This window comes from Chelonia mydas, chromosome 1 (assembly GCF_015237465.2).
Source record: "Chelonia mydas isolate rCheMyd1 chromosome 1, rCheMyd1.pri.v2, whole genome shotgun sequence".
Taxonomy (NCBI): domain Eukaryota; kingdom Metazoa; phylum Chordata; order Testudines; family Cheloniidae; genus Chelonia; species Chelonia mydas.
This window is the reverse complement of record NC_057849.1, coordinates 266,872,125-266,895,061: the sequence shown is the minus strand read 5'-3', so window position 1 is coordinate 266,895,061 and position 22,937 is coordinate 266,872,125. Positions and strand designations below refer to the sequence as shown.

Sequence of the window (22,937 nt, the reverse complement as noted above, 5' to 3'; positions counted from 1 at the left end):
ATAGACACCCCTTGACTTTCAAGGATGGAGAATCTCAAAGTGCAAAAGTTTACTGTTCTAAAAATAGGTATAGATCTTTAAAAGAAAGAGCTTGATGTTCTTTAGTCTTGTTGGAAGAGCAAATTGCTATGGAGAAACATTTAGGAATAAATACCTCTCCAAAACCTTGCTTGGGGCTTAGCAAGATCTTTCATAAAAGGAGACTTCTGATCCTGAGTACAGACTTTTAAATTTATTAGTAAATTCCCCTAATGATCTGAACCCCTAATTATTTCACAGACCTTCAAATAAATTGGGTTCCATTGTATATATTTGGAATAAGAGTTGATCGAGGGTCTGAGCAAAACCACAATAAACAAAACAATCTTAATGTCTGCAATACAATTTATAAGCAAATCTTTTGAATCAGGAAAATGTTTAGTATTTATAAATAATGTTCATAGTTTTCATTTAAATTATTTCATTTTGAAAATGGTTAATTGGAATATTAGAGACAAATTTTCAAATATACATGTATCCACAATAACCTGTTTTTGCACACTGAAATGGAATTTTGTATGCATGTTTCATAATTCCATGCATTTGTACCAGTTTACCCAATGCATACATGCAAATATCTACTTACATGCACAGATGCATTTTTTGCACATGCATTTTTGGATGCACATTCATTGCACCATTTAAGAATTTGATTTTGAAGAGGCACAAATCCATGCTCTGCTAAACTAGAAGATTCATCATAAACATATCCCTTTCTATTATACATAATTCACTGTGCTACTCCAGTATTTCTCCTGTATCCACTTATGGTAGCATGGGATTTTTCAGAAGTTAGAACCTAATAGCTAGTTTTCCAGACTAAAATGTACTTTACTTTACGAGTTATCTAATGAGGAAACTCCACAGATATCCAGTGGATATCTATTTTTTTAAGTATATCACTTGCTTGCTGTAGATTTGTTTAAAGGCAAAGAATAAACATTCATTTTATGAGGTTCATGAAATAAACTCAGGGCAAACTTTGTACTGATGTTAGTTTGCTGATTAGTATAAACATTAAAATACCTTTGGATCCCCTACCCCTTTTGCCCTTTTTGAGCAGAGCTAGTACTGTTCAGCATAAGTTATTGCTTTCTGTATTTTTAGGTGAGAAGAATACAGGTTGCAAACTGCAATAAATATGGTTCCTGTAAAGAATGTTTATCTGCAAAGGATCCACACTGTGGATGGTGTTCTTTAAGCAAAAGGTATTGTCTGGTAGTTTAGACTTTTAGACAAAAACATATAATTAAATGTTAATTTCTAATAATTCAGGGCTGTATTCAGAATATACTTAGGCCTGATCTACCCTAGGAATGTATATTGGTATAGCTATGTCTCTTAGGGGTGTGAAAAATTCACACCCCAAGAGACATAGCCAAACCAGCGTTACCCTCCCCCGTGTAGTCAGTGCTAGGGTGACAGAAAAATTCTTCTGTCAACCTAGATACCACCTCTTGGGGAGGTGGATTACCATCCTACACCAACAGGAGAACCCCTTCCATTGGCGTAGGTAATGTCTGCACTGAAATGCTACAGTGGCTCAGCTGCAGCAACACAGCTGTGCCACTGTAGTGTTTCAAGGGTAGACAAGCCCTAAGTGTGTCTTCAGATACATGGGAATTTTTATGAATCCCTCTTGCTATAAATATATGACGTTTACTGTCACATGAGAAGGGGCTCCACGCCTTCCAGGGGCTGTGTTAACCTCTGGATATTTAGGATCTCCCTATGAAATTTATGTAGGACTGGTGAGAAGAGTGAATTCTTCTGTTTTAAAAAAAACATTTGTTGTATTAAATCGTGAACAGGTATCCAGAGACCCTCTTTTTAATGCTAGGCATATTTTGTATGTGAAAATATAAATAAAATCCTGAATCTCCTTCAGCAATTAGGGTTCATTGTATTCGAATTCTTGCCTGATTCTCTATGGAAAATATTAGGAAGATTTTCTTCTAGGTCAGTAGGGAACAACTTTCTAAGCATCTCCCATTTTTGCCATTAGTTTTGTTGCTCTGTTTGAAGCTGCATGGGCAGGTTTGGCAGACTGCTGTACATTTTAATCCCATCTGGTTTGTTTTACGTTGATGTTAACAGACTGCTGTTGAAGACCCACTTTTCTGTGTAGGCCTAGGCGGATGTTGATGGAAAGTAATCTAGTATCTTTTAATTTGTTTTGTCCAAATTGTCTTCTGCTGGCCCAGAACAGACGTTCCACCAAAACTATGTTGTTAATGGAGGATAGGTCCATCAGTATGGAGGATAGATATGTCAATGGCTATTAGCCAAGATGGTCAGGGATGTAACCCCAGGCTCTGGGTGTCCTTTAATCTTTGATTGCCAGAAGTTGTGACTGGACAACAGGGAATGGATCACTCAGTATTTGCCCTGTTCTGTTCATTGCCCATGCAGCATCTGAGATGGGCCACTCTCAGAAGACAGGGTACTGGGCTAGATGGGCCATTGGTCTAACCCAACTGTTTCTATGTTTTTATGTTATTTTGTTATTTATATTACCCTTATTGAGCTTTTCAGGTTTCAGATTTTCTATATGAGACGTTTACATGAGAGCTACTTAACACCCACACGATTTTTCAATATTAATGGATTTGTTTTTGCAAATTGAGGATGAAAAGTGAATTTTTAGAAAAAGAGGTGGAGGTGTTTTTAACAAATGTTTTTATTTAAGTTTCTACATATACACTAAAAACAATATACTCTGTAGTACATCTTTATCGTGTGCCGGAAGTACACTTGGTGTTGTCAGCAGATAAAAGGGCAGTGCACAACTTGTTCTGTGTACAATAATTTATCTTTATCTGCTCTTTACTTAATGATAAATGTTTGTCTTAGATACACTTTTCCTTTATTTGAATAAAACTTATCATCTCCTGATGTTAAAGTGATAAAATTATCAGTATTGATTGAAATGGTGGTGTTCTGATGTGAAAATGTGTACATCGTATATAAATGTGTACATGTATAAAACGTATACATGAAACAAAAAAAAAAGTTTTTTCTACTTTTTCATTAAATAAGGGCTAGTGCATACATTCCCCTTCTTTTCCCTTCAGTCTGTCAAAACTTTTAATAACAGAACAGAGCGTTTCATCTGGATCTGTATTTAATTTCCACATGTAAATCTGTGCTTAACTGAAGTATGTTGGAATGAATCCAATTGGAGGTGCTAATGTTTTTATGCATTTCACATAGGAAAAGAATACAGCACATCTCTGTTATTTTTCTTATTGAAGAGCAGCTTAATTTTCAAATATACTGCTCATTTGCAGCTCCCCTTGACTTCAGTGGGAAATGAGTTGATCAGAACTTTTGAAATCAGGCCACATTTCTTCAGAAGGGGCTGTGATTTTGCACCATGAAACCATCATACTGCAGCAAGACAATAAATAGATGAAGTACAGTAAACCAAAAAGGCGTTTTGGTTAACGCAGTGGTAAACTAGGTGAAGGTCCTTTATTGACTTCCTCATACAGTAATGAATCTGTACATCTAGATACACTGCTCATTATTATCTATGAATGAAGTGATGCACATTGTGAAAAGGGATCTTTAACAGAATAAATATTTTGCTTGCTGGTAAAGATGTGACAGATTCTCAATTCTGCATCTGTCTGTACTCAAATCCATGCATTTTGCAAATCTCATTCTGAAATTAATTACAATACTTAAACTGGACCATGCCACCTCGACTCTGTCAAATCTGCCACCTGCTCTCAGCCATTGCCAGATTCTGTCCTTCTAAACTTGCTCCGATCTTCAAGATTCCCAGTCATTCTCATCAATTTCTTTGTGTCCTCCCAGCTCCCTCATGTACAGTGCCACTGATCCAGTCCCAGCTCTCTGCCTCCATCACGACTGAGCTCCAGATACCCTCACCTGCTTACTCCTAGTGCATAGCTCTTTCCCTCCCTAGTAATTTTCTGAATCTGAATGCTGATAGCTGCTAACTGTCTGCCAGATACCAGTAGCCACTTCTAAGTACCCAGTGGATCCAAAATAATGTGGATTTGTTAGATCCCAATTTATTATTTATACACTATGGGCTAAGGCCATGTCTCCACTAAAAACTTCAGTCATTGCAAGTTATGTCAATGTACAGTTGCCAGAGTTTCTGAGTATATTTGGCTGCTTGTGTTGGTGCTGTGTGTACTCACCAGGAGTGCTTGTGTTTATGTAGTGTGGTGCATCAGGGGTAGGTATCCCAGTGGGCCATGCACCCCCACCTGAGTCACTGCCTTTTGGGACATTTTCTCAGTGTTTTGTGGGATAGTAATGATTCGCCAGGCATTTTGGGAAGCTAGGTGTCAAGTTCCCAGCATGCAAGTTTCTCCGTTCCATAGTACCTTCCACGTCCCATAATTTTTATAACATTTTTTTTAAAATGCCATAAACTTGTGTGGTACTTTTAGTCTCTGCTGTCTCTGACACAAGCAGGGAGCCCTCAGAGCTCAGCACTAGTCTCATGACTGTTGCAAATACAGAATGCTGACCTTCAGGAAGTACTGCAACAACCAAGATGAGGAAGATGATGATGTCTCTGAGGAGAGTTTGTTGATGGACATAGCAAAAGAAAAATTCCAGGTTGTTGTTGGTGTTCATGAGCAGCTGCAGATGGTGGAGCACCACTTCTGGGCCCAAGAGACGAGCACTGACTAGTGGGATTGCATCGTAATGCAGGTGTGGGATGATGAGCAGTAACTACAGAACTTTAAGATGCAAAAGGCCACGTTCCTGGATCTCTGTGCCGAGCTCGCTCCAGCCCTCCAGTGCAGGGACACCAGAATGAGAGGTGCACCAAGAGTAGAGAAGAGTGTGGTGATCATTCTCTGGAAACTTGCAATACCAGATTGCTACTGTTCAGTGAGAAATCGTTTTGGAGTTGGAAAATCCACAGTGGAGGCCATTGTTGTGCAAGTGTGTGGGGCTATGCAGGACTATGATTCTTGGCAATGTGCAAGAAATAGTGGATGGATTTGAAACCATAGAATTCCTGAACTGTGGCGAGGTGATAAATGGAACTTATATCCCTATTTTGGCACCAGCCTACCTTACTAGTAAGTACACCAACAGAAAGGGCTATTTTTCTATGATAATGCAAGTGCTAGTGGATCACCAGAGCTGCTTCATTGAAACCAATGCAGGCTGGTAAGGGAAGGTGCATGATGCTCTCATCTTTAAGAACACAGAACGTCTGAGAGCGCTGAATTCAGGGATATTCTATCCTGACCAGCGGATTACCTTTGGTGATGTGGAAATGCCCATAGTGATTCTGGGGGACCTAGCCTACACCTTGTTTCCCTGCTTCATGAAGCCGTACACCGGCCACCTTGACATCCCCAAGGAAAGATTTAACTACAGACTGAGTAGGTGCAGAATGATGGTGGAATGTTCTTTGGTAGATTGAAGGGTTACTGGTGTTTTATTCACTAGATTAGATCTCAGCGAGGAAAAAATCCCAGTGGTTATAGCTGCATGTTGTACAGGCATTATATATATGAGGCAAAGCGAGAAAAACTGCCACCAGGATGGAGGGGTAAGGTGGAGTGGCTGTCTGCTCAGTTTGAACAACCTGACACCAGGGCTATTACAGGAGCCCAGTGTGGAGCTATGCATTTGTGGGAGTCTTTAAAGATTCCTTTTTTACTGTTAGCCACATTAGTGTTCTCTCTTGCTGTCTTGAGAGAGTGTCTCTCTTCTATAGTTTAACGTATGTATTGTTTTGGTTTTTGCCTGCTGGCATCTATTCCCTTGTGCCTGCTGCGGAATAATAAATACTGCTGTGCCTGAGGCTTTCCCTGCCACTAGAAGTTGAGTGGTACTTGCTGTACCTTTATAAATATGGCTGGGTGTTTTTCTGACACTCTCTGAATTCTGGGGTGCGTGGTTTGCATTTGTAAGTACTGTTTGATTTCTTGACTGCCGCTATGCATTCTGTAATATTTCATGTGAACTATTAAAGATGCTGCGATTCTCCGAAAATATAACTTTGCTGAGTGAGCTGCTGAGTGTGTTTGTCAAGTTAGGCAACTAGAAAAGGGCATTTCAAAAAGTGGGGTTTTTCATGTGCACCTGTGTGATCCCACTGAAGTCAGTATGGTTGCAAGAGTGTACATGAGAGCTGAATTTGTCCCATTTAGTTCAAGTGAAACCTTGTCAACCACATTGTTAATTTCTTACAGTAAGGTTAGGATCTTAGCATTGTCTGTGAGGGCCTCAGCAGTTTCTGGTACAACAGGAATTCAGTTTCCTGAGTTAGAGTACACAGAAAGTGGCCACTTGCTTGACTCTGTTCATGCTATCAACATCTTGATTTTTAGGCATCTTGTGGGGGGGTTTCTTCAGTCTTTTATTTATTTTTCCTTTTAGGATAATTCAGTGTTTGTCTAAACATGCTTTCATGTAGTGAACCCTGAAAAATCCCATTGAATCCCCTGTCAGGATCTGTTACTTCAGGAATTTTATTAATTAAAGCCCCAAACATGCTTAATTGTAGGTTCTTGAGTAGTTCCATGTAAGTAAAATTAATCATACACATATGTGTTTTCGGGATTGAGGCATAATATTTTTCATTCCACATGGTTCAAACAAACCAGTTTTGAATAGTTTTGTTATTATTTGCCTCCTGGAAATGAATGCTTTATTAAAACAATTCAAAAGTTCCTGGTTGCTCCACGGTCTTCTGTCCAAACATACTTCTGTGCAGTCTGATTTACAGTGTATATTTTCTACAACAATTTGATATTAATTGAACTTCATGTGCCTACCCCTCCCACCTCTGATTTAATTTATACTTTAATACTAGCAAAATATATTTTGCTATACCTTGTCAGAGACAGGGATCTGATCCCAAAGCCCATTAGAGTCAGTGGGAAGAGTTAGCCAGGATGGGTAAGGAGTGGTGTCCCTAGCCTCTGTTTGTCAGAGGGTGAAGATGGATGGCAGGAGAGAGATCACTAGATCATTACATGTTAGGCTCACTCCTTCTGGGGCACCACCTGCTATTGGCCACTGTCGGTAGACAGGATACTGGGCTGGATGGACCTTTGGCCTGACCCCGTATGGCCATTCTTATGTTCTTAGCCAGGACCAGACTCCAGGCCCCCTAAGACCGTCTTAACTCAGATGTGTAAGTGCATTTCTAAATAAAGTCCCATTAACTTCAGAATACTTTGCTGAATCAGGGCCTAAATGCATAAATGATTGTGCTGTGTATTTATTTTGAAATACTAAATACGACTAGAAGATTTGTCTGACTGTTTTCCTATAGATTTTTATGGTAGCAGCTGGGTTCCTGTTAAAATTCAGTAAGATACTGAATAAATTAAAGCACTGCATCTGGTACTGAAGCTAGTATAAAGAAGTATTGACTAGTGAAATTTTGTGTGTGTATGTGTGGTATTTTTTTTTAGGTGCACTTTAAAAGGAAATTGTTCACATTCAAATAACTCAGGGGACTGGGTTAACATTTCACATGAAGCTGGTAAATGCCTGACAATCCAGATACTTCTCATTGGTAGAAACAAGGTATGTAAAAACAGTTGTATGTGTATTTGTTTGTCATTTTAAATGTACTGTTGCATCACTTACAGTAACTTTCCTCTTTTGGTCACTACAGTCCATAAACCAGCACCTGTCCATCTCAAAAACTGTCAAATATAGTGGAGACTCTAACTGGGTGAATTTATAGATATGATAGATGCTCCCCTTATACCTCTTTGCTTCTCAGCCACAAGGTGGGTCATAAGGCCTTGCTTTATTGTGCTGACTCAGTACTTCATTATGCTGACCAAGGGAGTGATTTAATTATATTGTGACTTTACCACTTATGTTGTCCAGAGAGTATCTATGAAATGCACTAACTGGTTCCAGGTTTTATAAGTCAGACAACAAGGCAGCATATGCACACAAACACAAATATAATCTTTGAGACCATGACACTAGTGTTTGCAAAGGATTGAGATGAAAATGAATAGAGAAAAAACATCACAGGATCCTAGGAATGAGAAATGGAATATATTACAGATGGAAGCCCACAGAGAACTTAATAGGGATGAAATCAGTAAGATTCTATAGAAATTGCTCTAAACGACCTACAGAATTTTATGAATATTGATATATAATAATATTAATACCTAGCTCTTACACAGTGCTTTTTGTCAGTAGACCTGAATGCTTTACGAAAGAGATAAGCATTGATATCCCCATGCAGGGAAACAGAGGCACTGGGAGGTGAAGTGACTTGCCCAAGGTCACCAGCAGGCCAATGGTCAAACTGGGAATAGAGCCTAAGTCTCCTGAGTCCCAGCCCAGTGCTCTATGCACTACAGAATTATTTTTAAAATTCTATAGGAGTTCAAAAAGGGTCCCCCTGTTAGCACAAAAAAAAAAAGAATATGTACTGTGGAGTCTAGTTTTCTATAAGCATACCGATGCAGCTTTTGTTCCTTCTGTAGTAGATCTCACTTTGAGATTTTTTTTTTCTGGTGTTCAGTCTCCATAGTCTTAATTTCATCCCTTTATATTGATATATCCTCTGTACCCTCTTAAATAATTCTTCTATCTCCTCGTTGATCACATCCTTTAAATCATTGTAGGCTGGTATCATGTCCCCCAGTTTAGTTGTTTCTTTGCCAGCCTATTCATCTTTACCTCTGTTAATCTTTCCTCATACATCAGTCACTCCAGCAGCATGACTGTTTTTGCTTCTCTTTTCTATATTCCCTCCATTTTTGTGACATATTTCTGGCAATAAGAAAAAGATTGAAATATGTTTGTGCTAAACACCATGAGGCCTAAAGCTGTTTATAGCTTATTCCGAAGCCAGTGTCACTCTTACTGCTCATGCCAACACTACAAGTGTCCCACCTGCAGTCAGCACCACCACTATCACCTGATCAATTATTCTTGACTTGAGTGGGGTAAACAATTCATAATGATTAATATGTTGGGCAAACACAGCCCCTTTGTCCTTTGGAGAATTGTCCATGAACAAACTGCATTTTGTACTAAATTGCTCACTATCTGAGATTGTTTGGAGGTTTCTTCCAAACAAATTTCGGTTTATGGATTTGCTCATTATCTGTTCACCACAAGTATTGCTTTGAGTATTCACTTTTTGAGCTCTGGTTGGCCACCCAATTTGTATGATATTCATTTTGTTTCTTGATTGCTTGAGTTAACATTTATAAATTACTTGCAACCAATTTAGTACAAAACAGATTTTATGTTGTAATTAAATGAATTTTGGATATAGACCCAAAAGTTAACTTTCCATGAACATTTATACAGACTGACACAAATACAGGAACTCCTCACTTAACGTTGTAGTTATGTTCCTGAAAAATGCAACTTTAACCGAAACGATGTTAAGTGAATCCAGTTTCCCCATAAGAATTAATGTAAATGGGGGGGTTAGGTTCCAGGGAAATGTTTTTCACCAGACAAAAGATTATATTATATTTATATATATACACACACACACACACACACAGTATAAGTTTTAAACAAACAATTAAATACTGGTACACAGCAATGATGATTGTGAAGCTTGGTTGTGGTGGTGAAGTCGGAGGGTAGGATATTTCCCAGGGAATGCCTTACTGCTAAATGATGAACTAGCCCTCAAAGATTAACTCGTTGTTAATGTAGCCTCACGCTCTACAAGGCAAAAGGAATGAAGGGAGGGGAGACAGCATAGCAGACAGAGACACACACCCTGTGTCTGTGTGTGTCTGTGTGTGAGAGAGAGAGAGATGTGCATTTCCCCTTTAAGTATGCTGATCCCTGTCTTAAATACACTGCTTTGTTAATTAGATCAGCAAGCTGAGACCCACCTCAGCTGCTGCCTCCGGGAATGTCATGTGTCCCCACTGCTCTATGGAAGATGGGGTAAGCGGGGTGCAGGAGCAGGGGGGAGGGAGACACCCTGATATTAGCCCCCCTCTTCCCCTCCACCCCCCACAGCAAGCAGGAGGCTCTGGAGAGCAGCTCCAAGGCAGAGGGCAGGAGCAGCACATGGCAGTGGGGGAGGGACAGCTGAACTGCCAGCAATTGACAGCCTGCTGGGCAGCTGCTGCATAGGGAACTTAGGGAAGCGGGGAGCTGGTAGAGGGGCTGCCGATCCACCCTAGTTCCAAGCCCCCATCAGCTAGCTGCACCAGGCTGCGCTTCCTGCAAGCAGTGAACAAAGCAGGCAGCTGCCAAAGGACGTTAGAAGGGAGCACTGCACAACTTTAAACGAGCATGTTCCCTAATTGATCAGCAATGTAACAACGTTAACTGGGATGACTTTAAGTGAGGAGTTCCTGTATTTTTGAAAAGGCAATATAAAGGAGCATAACACTGTCAAAGCAAAATTCAATTAAACAGTTGTCAAAATATTCAAAAATAATTTTTCTCCCTACTCACAAACCTCTGATTTTAACAAGTCAGTAGTGCAGTAGCTCTCATCAACATCTTTTTTGTATCCTTCCCTGCTTGGAATTCCCTTTGACAGACCTCTGGTGAATCTGTCTGCTTCTGACATGGTAGTTTTTCTCTGCACTTCATATAGTTTGAACTTGTGTGAAGACAGGAAGGCAATTTAATAAATATTGCAAGTAATCAATTGTATTTTTACTTTTTTTTTTTTTAGATTGTTGTGACTGCAGTTGGAGATGTTTCAGCGCTCTCCAAAAGACATTTTGTTTGTATTGTGAAAGATACAAAAACCAACCAAGTACTTTGTAAAATGGAAGAGCCACAAATCATGAACTGCTCCTGCAATCTAAATAATGCAACACTAATCAATAGGGGTATGTTTATTTAGCATCCACATATTAAATACTTATTCATTATCCTTCATAACTGATTAAAACCAACAGTGAATACATGCCCAGTGAGCATAAGATGTAGATCAGTGGTCTCCAACCTTTTTACGCACAAGATCACTTTTTGAATTTAAGATCAACCCAGGATCTGCTCTGCTACTTCTCTGAGGCCCCGCCCTGCTCACTCCAATCCCCCCCATCCTCCGTCTCTTGCTCTCCCCTACCCTCACTCACTTTCACCAGGCTGGGGCAGGGGGTTGGGGTGCGGGAGGGGGTGCAGGCTCTGGGCTGGGGCCAAGGGGTTCAGAGTGTGGGAGTGGGCTCCAGGCTGAACCTGGGGCAGGGGGTTGGGGTGCAGGAGTGAGGGGTGCAAGCTCTGGGAGGGAGTTTGGGTGCAGGGGTCATATAGTCACATTGTACCTAATCTCATAGAATCCACTGGACATTTCATGAGTTTTACTTTTTGTTAGTGTCATTTGTGGTTTATAGATCCAAAATCCTTCAGGGATTGTCACAAATCAGTGTAACATTCTTAACTGTGGGGTGTCCAGGCTGGGGCGGAGTGTTGGGGTGCAGGACGGGGTGAGGGGTGTGCGCTCTGGGAGGGAGTTTGGGTACAAGAGGGGGCTCCGGGCTGGGGCAGGGGATTGGGGTGCAGGAGGGGGCTCTGGGCTGGGGCAGGGGGTTGGGGTGCAGGCCGGGGTGCAGGCTCTGGGAGGGAGTTTGGGTACAGGAGGGGGCTCTGGGCTGGGGCAGGGGGTTGGGGTGCAGGCCGGGGTGCAGGCTCTGGGAGGGAGTTTGGGTACAGGAGGGGGCTCTGGGCTGGGGGAGGGGATTGGGGTGCAGGCCGGGGTGTAGGCTCTGGGAGGGAGTTTGGGTACAGGAGGGGGCTCCAGGCTGGGGGAGGGGATTGGGGTGCAGGAGGGGGTGAGGGGTGCGGGCTCTGGGAGGGAGTTTGGGTGCAGGAGAGGACTCTGGGCTCAGGCAGGGGTCTAGGGTGCAGGAGGGGGTGCGAGGTGCAGGCTCCATCCGGGAGGTGCTTACCACAGACAGCTCCCGGTCGGCTGCCTGTCTGCCTTGGCCCCACACTGCTCCCAGAAGCAGCTGGCTGCTGTCATATCTCTGCGGCTCCTGGGGGGATGGGAGCGGGTCTCTATGCACTGCCTGCGCCTGTAAGCGCTGCCCCCGCAGGGCAGGGACAGTGCTGGGGGCGGGGGCAGCACACGGAGCCGCCTCACTCACTCACACACACACCCACACACACCACGGGGCCACAGAGATGTGCCAGCAGCCAGCCGCTTCCAGGAGTGGCGTGGGGCAGGGAAGGCAGGCTGCCTACGTGAGCCCTGCTGCGCCACCGGCTTTTAGCGGCCGGAGATCGCTATCAACTGGCAGAGGCTCCAGGGTCAACCAGTCGATCGCGATCGACTGGTTGGTGACCACTGATGTAGATCATGCTTTGTATTGAGGTTTTTCATTTGAAAAACACTTGATTCTTATTTTGGCAAGTGATTTGAACATATTAGAGTGTGCTTGTTCATTCAAGTTTTGTTTATATGAACCCTCTACTGAACATGTTAGAGGTCCCCTTCTGAGCCAATCTGCAGAGAATTTGAGTTCTTTCAACCGCCATCTGGGAAGCTTTGTCTCTTTAGCTCAACCTATACTAGTTCAGCCTTTTAGCTCTGGAAGTGCTTGGTCCAGCCCCTGCTGTGTTGTCTAAGATAGCCTCTGTCACACATACATTCATGATTATAATGTTATACCTACTTTGGGCTCAATTCTATCCTCAATGACATGGTGAAATGCCTATTGACCTCAATCTGAATTAAACTGAGGGGCAGGGTTGATTTTGTTTATATTGTCAGATATGGTGTTTAATACCTTCTCATACAGTCGCTTAACTTTTTCTTGGAAAATAGCTTTGTTTGGAGACTACTGGCAAGAGATGTTGAAAACGAATGTGAATTAGTGGTTGAGAATCAAATTCTGTTCTCAAGTGGGAGACCAGAATTTGGCTTTTAATACTGTTGTGCCAGTGTGAAATGAGAGAAAAAATTGGGTATGTATATCTGAATTATAGTTTAACATTAGTGAACAGTGTTTTTACAATACATTGTTTATCAACTGTAGATAACAGAAAAACTTAGGATTCAATGGTGATTGGCTGAGTGATAATCGTAAAGAATAATTTATTTGATAAATTTTGCCTCTTTATATTTGTGAATTGCCTGCAAAAAGACAGTAAACAGACTGTGAACAAATCTATTCTTTATTTCGTTCATTATTCAGAGTTATTCACTGCATCATTCTGCAGTAATTCTTAGTCCATGACTTGGTTCATGAGCAGTTAGTTGTGAGTATTAGAAATCTGAATCGTTCTGATTGGACAGTTAGGTCATGTGGTACGTTTCCTGACTGGATGAGTGTAAGTGTTAGAATCAGATTGTGAATTATTATAAATTTGGAATTCACTTTCTGGAATTCAGGATTCAGTCCCAAAATAGCTCAGAAGGTAATCCATGACACCAGTTTCTGTTCAATTAGTAACATAATTTTTTTTCCTTATGCATTGCTTCATGGATCTGTGTGGACGCATACGGAAACTGCTGGTGCCAAAGCAGAAAAGAAAGCTCTAAAACAAATGAAAGGCAAGGATGCAATTATATTAGTGAACACAAAAATAAAACGTCTTTAAATAGTACTGAGAGTTGGACAAAAAACAGTGGGTTAAGGAAATTTAAAGTAGAAGCTAAAACTCTTTAGCATTAACCTTTTCTCTTTTCCTAGGTATTGTAGCCCAAAAGATACATAAAAGTATGCATAGATCTGCTCCTCTTTTAATACTCCCATGTAAAGGGATAAATGAAACATCAGCTTTAATTTATGAACATTCTTGATTTTGCTCTGCACAGATGGAGTCTTGTTCCCACTGGGAGTTCCTTGCAGTGTCAGGGTCTTAAAATCTCATCCTACAGTCATTGCTCAGGCAAAACTCCGACTGGAGTCACAGGCTTCACAGCCCTAACGGTTACTTAAATGTATTTCTGTGTGTGTCGACATCTTTTTATAATATTGATTGTTAAAAACAAAAGGAAAAAGCTTTTGTCATAAGTGTGTGACAGCTGGGAAAATAGAGGATGACTCCAGGGCATTAAGCTGCCTTTTGTAAATACATATTAATGGACTTTTAAAAATGCAAGTAGTGTCATAAATACATTAGGAACTTCTATATGCCTATTATTGACTCATTCCCATGAGCCACGTAAGCACAGTTGTAGAATTTGTCACTTCCCCCCTCTTTTTTTATGCGGGGAGCTTCTGTTGCTTACTTTGTGTTTGTATAATGCCTAGCAGAAATGGGGTCCTGAGCTCAACTAGAGCTTCCAGGTGCTACAGTCATTTTACTACAGTTATGACTACTGCTGCAAATCAGTTACTAATAGAACCGTGGGTGTATGTTGAAAAGTACATGCTATCTGATATTAAGTTGCCTTCATCCTGTGAGAAAGGGCCTTTGCGAGACTCCTGTGATCATCTCACCAGGGAAAATGCTTTGAAAACAGCTACTGCTCAGTGCAATCTGATGCATTCTTCTTGGGCTCAGTCCAGCTCATACTGAAATCAACAGCTGTTTTTCCACTAACAAGTTGATCAGCCACGGATAAAAGTAATTTGTTTTTAGTATTTAAAGACGGCATAAACTCCACAAGAAGCAGCAGAATATCTTTCCTTTGCTCATTCTCTCTCCCCTCCCCCCATTCAAGCACTTATCAATAAATGGTGAATTATAACCAATTAAGTCTCTGATCATGCAGTGACTTAGGCGTGTTGTTAACTTTATGTGCTATGGACCAGATTTTTAAAGATTTTTAAGTGCCTAAAGATGCCAATATGCCTTAGTGTGAATTTTCAAATCCTGCTAGGTGCCTATCTGCATCTTTAAACAACTAAAATACCTTTAAAAATCTGGCGTTCTGGCTCCATTGTGGCAAAGTACTTAAGCCTATGAGTAGTCCCAAAGTCAGTGTTCATCCCAGGGTTGACCCTGACCAGCTAACACACATAGGTGGGTAGGTGTAACTTGAGCTCGGGCAGTTATTGATTCTGCATGCATGTGCATGCAGGCACGCACACACACTCACAAAAATATAAGGGACCGTTGCAAAGCACACATTATAGCTTAAGTGGCAAATGTCTGGCTATGCTTTTGAGTGTGATATTCAGCTTATGAGAGGAAGATATTCTTTCATTCCATAGCTGCCAATGAATTATTGGTATAGTAATTACTGGCTGAAATAATAGCAAATCAACTCATGTAGTCATAAAATATTTAAACAGGATAAAAATTGCTACTATGTAGATAGCACAATCTGTAGAAGGGTTTGAGACAGAAAGAGAAGGAAGTATTGTTTGTGAAGAGAAGGACCTGTCTAATGGTTAAAGCACAAGCCTGGAAGTTGGGAAATTCTGGTTTTGCCACAGACATGCTGTGTAATCTTGGGGAAGTCACTTACTTTCTCTGTGGGGGAGTTTCCTCATCTGTTAGCATGAAGATAATATTACTTTCCTGCCTCACAGGGGTGATGCCAAGCTTAAATCATGAAAGTGTGTAAAGTGTTTTGAGAATTTTGGATGAAAGGTGCTGTAGAAAGACAAAATGTTGTTGTTGTGGTTGTTTTTATATAAAGCAAAAGTGTGTATGTGAGGGGAGAGAGAGAGAGAAAGGACAAACATACCAACCAGGATGCAACTTGATGTACGTTGGCTGCTAAGATTAAGTCAATGAATATTTAGTTATTTCTTATAGCAGGGTAACCAATGTACATCTAATACAGATAACCTTTTTTTCAGATATTTCAGCTGTTGAAGTGACACTCATCTCTGATTCTTGGAATTTGTCAGAAACATTTCAGTTGAAAACGTAAGTTTGTTTTCTAAATATGATGACTAAGGGCTGTGTATCTGAGGTGTGTACATGTTGTTTTTTAAAAGTATTTAAAAAGGGGGATGCACTTCAGCAGAGGCCGAGAAATCCTTTTTCCTGGCCTATATCCTCTCTTCTTTTTTGTGGCTTTATAAAGCTGCTTTCATGTGGTGTCTGTTTTAAAAACAAATGATAAAAAGAGATTTCTTATAAGCCCCTGGCAGCTACAGGAGAGTTGTTATAACAATGCTAGCTCTCACTGAAATAATAAAGGCTGTAACCTGGAAATCAGCAGACATTTTACCTGTGTAAGGGCTGAGGACCATGCTGTACCCTCCTGTGGTCTAACCTGGATGAATGGATACAGAAGACCCAGAAAAGTGTGTGAAGTTCATCTGAAGGCAGGGGTGGGAAAACTTTTTGGCCCGAGGGCCACATTGGGGTTGTGAAACTATGGATGGAAGGGTCGGGAAGGCTGTGCCTCCCCAAACAGCCTGGCCTCTGCCCCCTATCTGCCCCCTTTCACTTCCCACCCCCTGACTGTCCACCTCAGAACCCCCAATCCATCCACCACCACTCTGCTCCTTGTCCCCTGACCGCCCCCTCCTGGGACCCCACCCCCTATCCCATCCCCCGTGCTCTCTGACTGCCCTGACCCCTATCCACACTCCCGCCCCTAACCATCCCCCAGGACCCTCCCCCATCCAACCCCTCCTGTTCTCCGTCCCATGACCCACCCCAAACCTCCGCCCCATCCAACTGCTCCCTGTCCCCTGACCGCCCCCCAGGACCTCCTGCTCCTTATCCAACCCCCCTGCTCCCCGTCCCCTTACCATGCCTCTCAGAGGAGCAGAAGCTCGCAGCCACATGGCCCGGCCGGAGCCAGCTACACAGCTGCGCTGCCCCACAGGAGTGGCAGGCCACAACGTTGGCGGTGTGGCGAGCTGAGGCTGCGGGGGAGGGGGGACAGCAGGGGAGGGGTTAGCGTCCCCGGCCGGGAGCTCAAGGGCTGGGCAGGACGGTCCCGCAGGTCAGATGTGGCCCACAGGCTGTATTTTTCCCACCTCTGTCTTTAGGTGTTTGCTGCTATTAAAGCAGGGATGTCATATGTTGTGATGTTAACAGCAGAAAGTAACACCTAATTAAATAATAGTAATATTGAAACCTGAGGGGCATTTATATTTACACATCCATTCTTTAGCACCATATTCTGGGCTTATTTTGCACTGAAAACTCTTACTGAGAGCAGTGGGAGTTACTCACACAGGATGTGGGTAGATTATGAACAAGATTATATTTATGACAGGGTTGCCTGCGATAGCAGGGGACTGGATTTAATGATCCAAGGAGGTCCTTTCCAGTTCTGTGTCCTGTGTTCCTATACCCCCAATCAACACTTTTCCTTTTCTGACTGTAATAAACACTGAGATAGGGAAGAGTTGTAGGGAGCCTCTCTTCTTTCTCCTTGGTGAGTAGAACACGGGACCTACTGGAGATTATAATACGGATAAGTGTTTTGCTCATTTTAATGTAGTGTAAAGATTTACAGTGTTGTTCTGCTAGGTTTGTACTTTTTGCATAACTTGAAATTTCATGTTCACAAATGTGTTTCTTAACGTATTTGCTTAATCCCTATATTTGATGCAAGCTGTCTGTTTTATGTATTGCCAGTTGCTCAAGATGTATCAGCACTGATGTTTGTGCCTTGTGTGAAATAAAGCATATCTCTCCCTTTGTTGCCTGCAAGCCTGATGGTTCTGGGCAAGTTCAGGTAAAATTCTTTGGGATATATAGAACTTAACATTTTCTGTGGTACCTTTTTTATTATTTGAGCAAATGTATGTTTACTGTTCATTTTGATGTGACAGAATGTTTTGAATTTTTCAGGATGATTGTCATCTGATTGTCAAACAAGGGAATGTGCCAGCCACTACTGCTTCCCAAAGGAATGCTACTACACAGATGTCAGAGGTTAGCTAACATTTTTAGATAGATGTAAATGATGCACAAATTGATCAGGGGAAAAGCTCAGATTAAAGGAGGGAAGGTTGGAAGGAAGGCAAGGGTAATTATAAGAGAATTAATTGGTTATATAATTATTGCACAGGCTTGTTTTTCATTATTTTTATTTATATTAAATAGTGCTTAGTGGCACAAACCAGGATTTGGGCTCCACTCTGCTAGGTGTTGTACATATACATAGAAAGATATAGTACTTCCCTCAAACACCGTACAAAGTACATAGACAAAGGATGGGTAGGAAGTATTACCAGCCCTACTTTACAAATGGAGAATGAGGCAAAGAGATTAAATGACTTGTGCAAAGTCACAGGAGGATTCTGTGGCAGAACCAGAAACTGAACTCAGATCTCCAGTGTCCTAAGTGACTTAACCACAAGACCATTCTCGCTTTCTTGATGGTTCCAAACAATCTTAAATGTTTGATAAAATTAAATAAACAGAAGCAGTTGGTGCTACTCAGCTTAGCCATCAGTGGTTTGCTGATTTACTGTAGGTGTCAGAAGAGAAGTAGGTATTGAAGAGGGGTTGATTGATGGATAATGGGTACACAGAAAGTTGCTACCTATTTGGTTTCTCATTTTCTGCAAGATAGCATGGCTGCTATAAATAGATGCTAAGGGGGAATATAGTATTCTTATCTCTACTTCTCCGGATATGTCCACCTAATTCCTTATACATCAAGATGAGTTACCTCTCAATCCAGCTGCTAGGCTTGATGGTGAAGTTTTTGTATGGAATAATAAGATCACTTTTGTTTTTCAAACAGAAAAATGGGACTGTAGTATGTGCGCTTCTGAACATTAATATTTTGGAGTTGATGTGTGCATAGAGTGTTAGCACTGCAGAGAGAACAGAGCAAACTCCTCTATGCCTCGTTTCCAAGTGCATTAATGTGGAATTGGTAAATGGTTGGAATTGTTGAAAGATGGCTTTCTCCCACATGCCTTATCTTGGAGACACAGTGATGGACAAAGCTGTTGAAGCATTAAAAAGCAATGGAAAGGCAGATATTGTTTAGACTCGATTGAAACATTAAATGGGTTTTAAAACTGCAGCTGAAATCCTGCTTTTTCTTTTATCCTGAAGTTTAGAATTTTTACTTTGGCTTTAGAACTTTAGGGTCAAAGAGTGGTTGGACCGGCATAGGAGCATTAGAAAGGGGGAAAGGCCACAAGAAACCCTCTACCCATTGCCGATCCACACAGGGCACAGCCATAATTTGGCTGGGCTGCAAGGGTAGAGGCAGGATGGCCAGTACTGCTCTGAGGTCTGCATCTAGTGGGCTGAGGTAGGGGACTGTGCTTCTTTACAGCCCATGAACCAGCTGACCTATAATGGGTCAGTGCTGTCTACACCTTCCAAGATGCAGCAAAAGCCTTTTACCCAAGACACTTCCCTCAGCACCAGTTGAGGCATTATGCCATTCAAATCAGAGTGGGCAAGATCACCAATTGGTGTAAACTGGTGTAGCTCCATTGAAGTCAGTGGCCATGTGCTGACGTACATCAGCGAAAGATGTGGCTAAATATCTCCAAGTCCTGCAGCTCAGACAGCAAGCTCCCTCTCTTTGTGTATCTCTCTAGGTGTTCATACTGCACTCATCAGTGTGGTAGCTGAGCGCCTTACAAAGAGTTTAAAAATATCACTCTCTTTCTTTCCTGTTTTCCTCCCTGTTGTTGCTGGGAGTCTCTCATTCAGCTGAGTTGAAGAAATGAGTTTTGCATGTGCAAAGTGGGGAAGTTAGCTGTGGTGTTCTGATGCAGAAGTGACTGATCTAGACATGAGGCTGACTGCTGACACATCTGTCTCTCCCACATTCACGAGATCATAGTTTCATTGTTCCAGAGAAACTCAGGTGTTGTGGGCAACCAGGGGTCATGTAGAGAAGCAGTCGCCCAAGTAGCTTGGGTCAGCACTGTTCAGAGCTCTGTCTAAATCTTTTAATTTGATTCTGTGTTCAGTGAGGAAGCTAATGCCATTTAGCCCAGGAAAAGCATTATTTTTCAATGAAACTTTAAGCATCTTTCTGTTTGATTTCTAGTTTTTAATAAGAAATAATTTAAATTAAGTATCCTACATGCCTTTAATGTGAGCTCCTTTTCCCTGCTGAACTTGCACCCTCCTTTCTTATATGTCAGCAGTAAAATGAAACTTAGAGAAATCCTACTTTCTAATGGGGCTTGTTACTCAGTTTTGTGAATGTCCTTCTATGCTGCTTTGGCAACGTAAAGGGATCTCAGTGGGGTATAAATGGCTCACTGAGACTGTTCCCTGTGAAGAGGACCTCCCCAGCCAGTTTAGAGCTGGCATAAGGACTTTACACTAGCTCTGCTCCCACTTCCAGGTGTAGGACATTGGTTGTTGGCATGATGTGGGTATAGCCAGCATCTACTGCTCTGTAATTATTCTCTGCTTCCCAGGTATTCAGGGTGTAAATTAAAGCATCCCTGAAGCTGCTCTAACTTACTTGAGAGGTCAGAGAGGCCTGTGCCAAAGACCCTGAATATGGGAAGCGCCATAGCTTAAAGCATCCGGGTTCCCCACTATCCTCTGGCCATGCACAAATTGCAGGAATAGAGTAATGGAGAATCAGGCCCTGCATTATATTTTAAGTTTAAAGTCACTGTTTAAAAGATGACTATTCTAAGTGCTTTAAAAATCCACATGCTGACTTGGATTGTCTTGAAAACTGTGCTTCATTGGACTGTGGGATAGAATTACTGGTTCAAACTTGGGGTCATTTGAGCAAAGCATTCCTGATTTACAGACCTCCTAAAAATTATATGTTTTCAAAATCACCTGGTTTTTATAATGTTTCTTGCACACACCTGACACTCAAGCTATGACTCTAATCCTTTGCACACTGATCTGAGCCACTCAAGATTTATCTCCACTAGGGCACAGTACTCACTGTCCCTTCATAGAAGCAATATTTCAAAAGCTGTTGAGGGTTAAGTTTAGAACTCCTGGTCAGCTCAAGCCTTTTGCCCTGAGACCAAAGTTTATGCTTTAAGAGCTGATATTTTGAAGTGCTCTAAAATCCCCATGCAGACTTGGATTTTACTTTAGAAGTATTGTCAAGGAAATTAGCATTTATTGAATAGAGGGAAGATGAAAGGCTCTAGTAAGCAGCTGGGGTAATGTGACCACGACTCATGCTCTTCAGCTGTTTTCTGAATAATGGGACTGAGTGTGATCAGAGGAAAGCAAGTTGCTGGGTCATTGAGTCCAGAGGTTTCTGATACACAGTTCCCTAACATGAGCTGCTCATAACATTTTCAGATTTTTATAATTTTTTTTATGCAGAGCTAGTGAATACAGGGGATTAGAGCCCTGCAGGGTGGGGGTTCTGTACATTTGCTAACCATCTCCCCTTAGGGCTGTGCTCTGGCTCAGCCACACAGTGGCCATGCACCCATAGATGACAACCTTTATTAAGATAAGGAGTTATCCGGATACTGTGGTTAAAGAGCCAGTCCAATGACTAGAGCTTTGATGAAAAACTGGGTTTCGAGAAGTGTCATTTTTCTATATATACTTGATGAACAAGAAGTCATCCTGAAAAGCTCCTGGGAGCTCAGAAGCACTGACAGAGCAGAGCCATAATGGAGGGAAGTTGGGTACCTTCCACTCCAGTGACATACTTGGAGGGGAAGGGAAGTGGAGACATTGGTGATCTCCCCCACTCCCACCCCACTGCCCTACAACAATCCCCGTCCCTCAAAAGTTCCTTCCATGGCTGCTCTACTAGGCCAGGGGAGGGGCTTATAGGCGCCTCTTCCCTCTGGTGCTCCTTGATCAAGGGACTCATTCCCTCCACGATGCCTCTAGCAGTGGGAAAGAGGCTCCAGGCTCACCCTTCCCCACCAGTGCTGCTGCTTCTAGGGAAGAAGGGGAGGCCAGAGCAGTGTAGGAGAGAAGGGGAGGGGGTCAGAGCCATGTCTTGGGGGATGTAGGGTGGTCTTCAGCCCTGCCCCCCAAACTTCCCAACATCTACACTTCCTATTCTTGTCCCCCCTTCAAAACATGTCCCCGGTGACTCAGTGTTAGTACCTGCATCCTCTGCCCAGCTCTTCAACTCTTGCTGCCCTCCACCCCCCACCTCACACACACACTCACTTGTGCTCAGCCTTCCATAGGGAGGACCTGGCTGTGCTGGACTGGCAGAGATAAGGGAGACAAGGAGACTTTGTAGAGGCAGTGAAGGCGGTAGTATACAACCAGTGCATTTTGTGGCCAAGGAGCCAGAGGCAGTGGAGAGGAAGAACTGGGCTGTGGTAAATGGAGAAGCTGATAATTGTTATTAAAACAGAACGAACACCCCCCCCACCCCCCAAAAAAAAAAAAAAACAACTAAACAAATGTTGCGTTAAGATTGCCGCATGGTGCCTCACGTTCTTCCAGAACATCGAGTTCAGCTACATGAAAATCTCTGGAACCATAAAATTAAGAATTAATGTAATGTGAACTTAAACTTCAGAAAACCAGGAAATGCAGAATTAAAGTTTATATCACCCCTCAACACAACCTCACCTGCTCTTTTAGAGTGACCTTCCAACACACCAATGACACGCATACAGTACTAGCGCTCTACCCCTACTGACACTGCAGAACTCGCTGAGAACAGAGCACATGGGCATTGTCGGGCAAAGTCTAATACCTTCTCCTTGCTAAGGCAAAACTTGGGTTTATGTCAGGTGTAGCAGTGTTGGATCCATCCACATACATCCTCTATCTCTATTTTAATCACAATTGTTAACAAAGCAAGATGAATACAACAAAAGGGCGGGGAGTCTCTGGGTGCTGTTTCTGTTGTTACAGAGTATTGCTTTGAGTCTCTCCGAGAAGGTAGCAGGGAAGAACAGGTTAACCAGACCTGCTGGCCTCTGGGAAGGTAGCAGGGGAAAGCGTATAGATTAAGCTACGATTACTAAACCTAAGTCCTATTGTTCACTGAGGTATCAGGGGCAGCAAGAAGGCCTAAGGGCCAGGCTAAGCTACTCGCTGGAATAAGGAGTAGCAGGTTCAGAAAATCTAGGCTGTGTCACTCGCTGACCTGTGCCAGGTGTGACGAGGAAATTTGATAAGCTATGATTTCAAAATCTAGGCTGTGTCACTTG

At 42.3% G+C, this 22,937-nt stretch overlaps 1 protein-coding gene across 1 annotated transcript in view; it reads left to right on the top strand.

Moving 5' to 3' along the window:
• PLXNC1 (plexin C1) overlaps window positions 1-22,937 on the top strand; it is a 97,908-nt gene that overhangs the window by 16,166 nt on the left and 58,805 nt on the right. Inside the window, exons 4-9 of the mRNA XM_037885064.2 lie at window positions 1,147-1,247; window positions 7,470-7,584; window positions 10,694-10,853; window positions 15,723-15,792; window positions 17,467-17,566; window positions 17,683-17,766. Coding sequence (XP_037740992.1) covers window positions 1,147-1,247; window positions 7,470-7,584; window positions 10,694-10,853; window positions 15,723-15,792; window positions 17,467-17,566; window positions 17,683-17,766 — 630 coding nt within the window. The remainder of the gene's footprint in view (window positions 1-1,146; window positions 1,248-7,469; window positions 7,585-10,693; window positions 10,854-15,722; window positions 15,793-17,466; window positions 17,567-17,682; window positions 17,767-22,937) is intronic.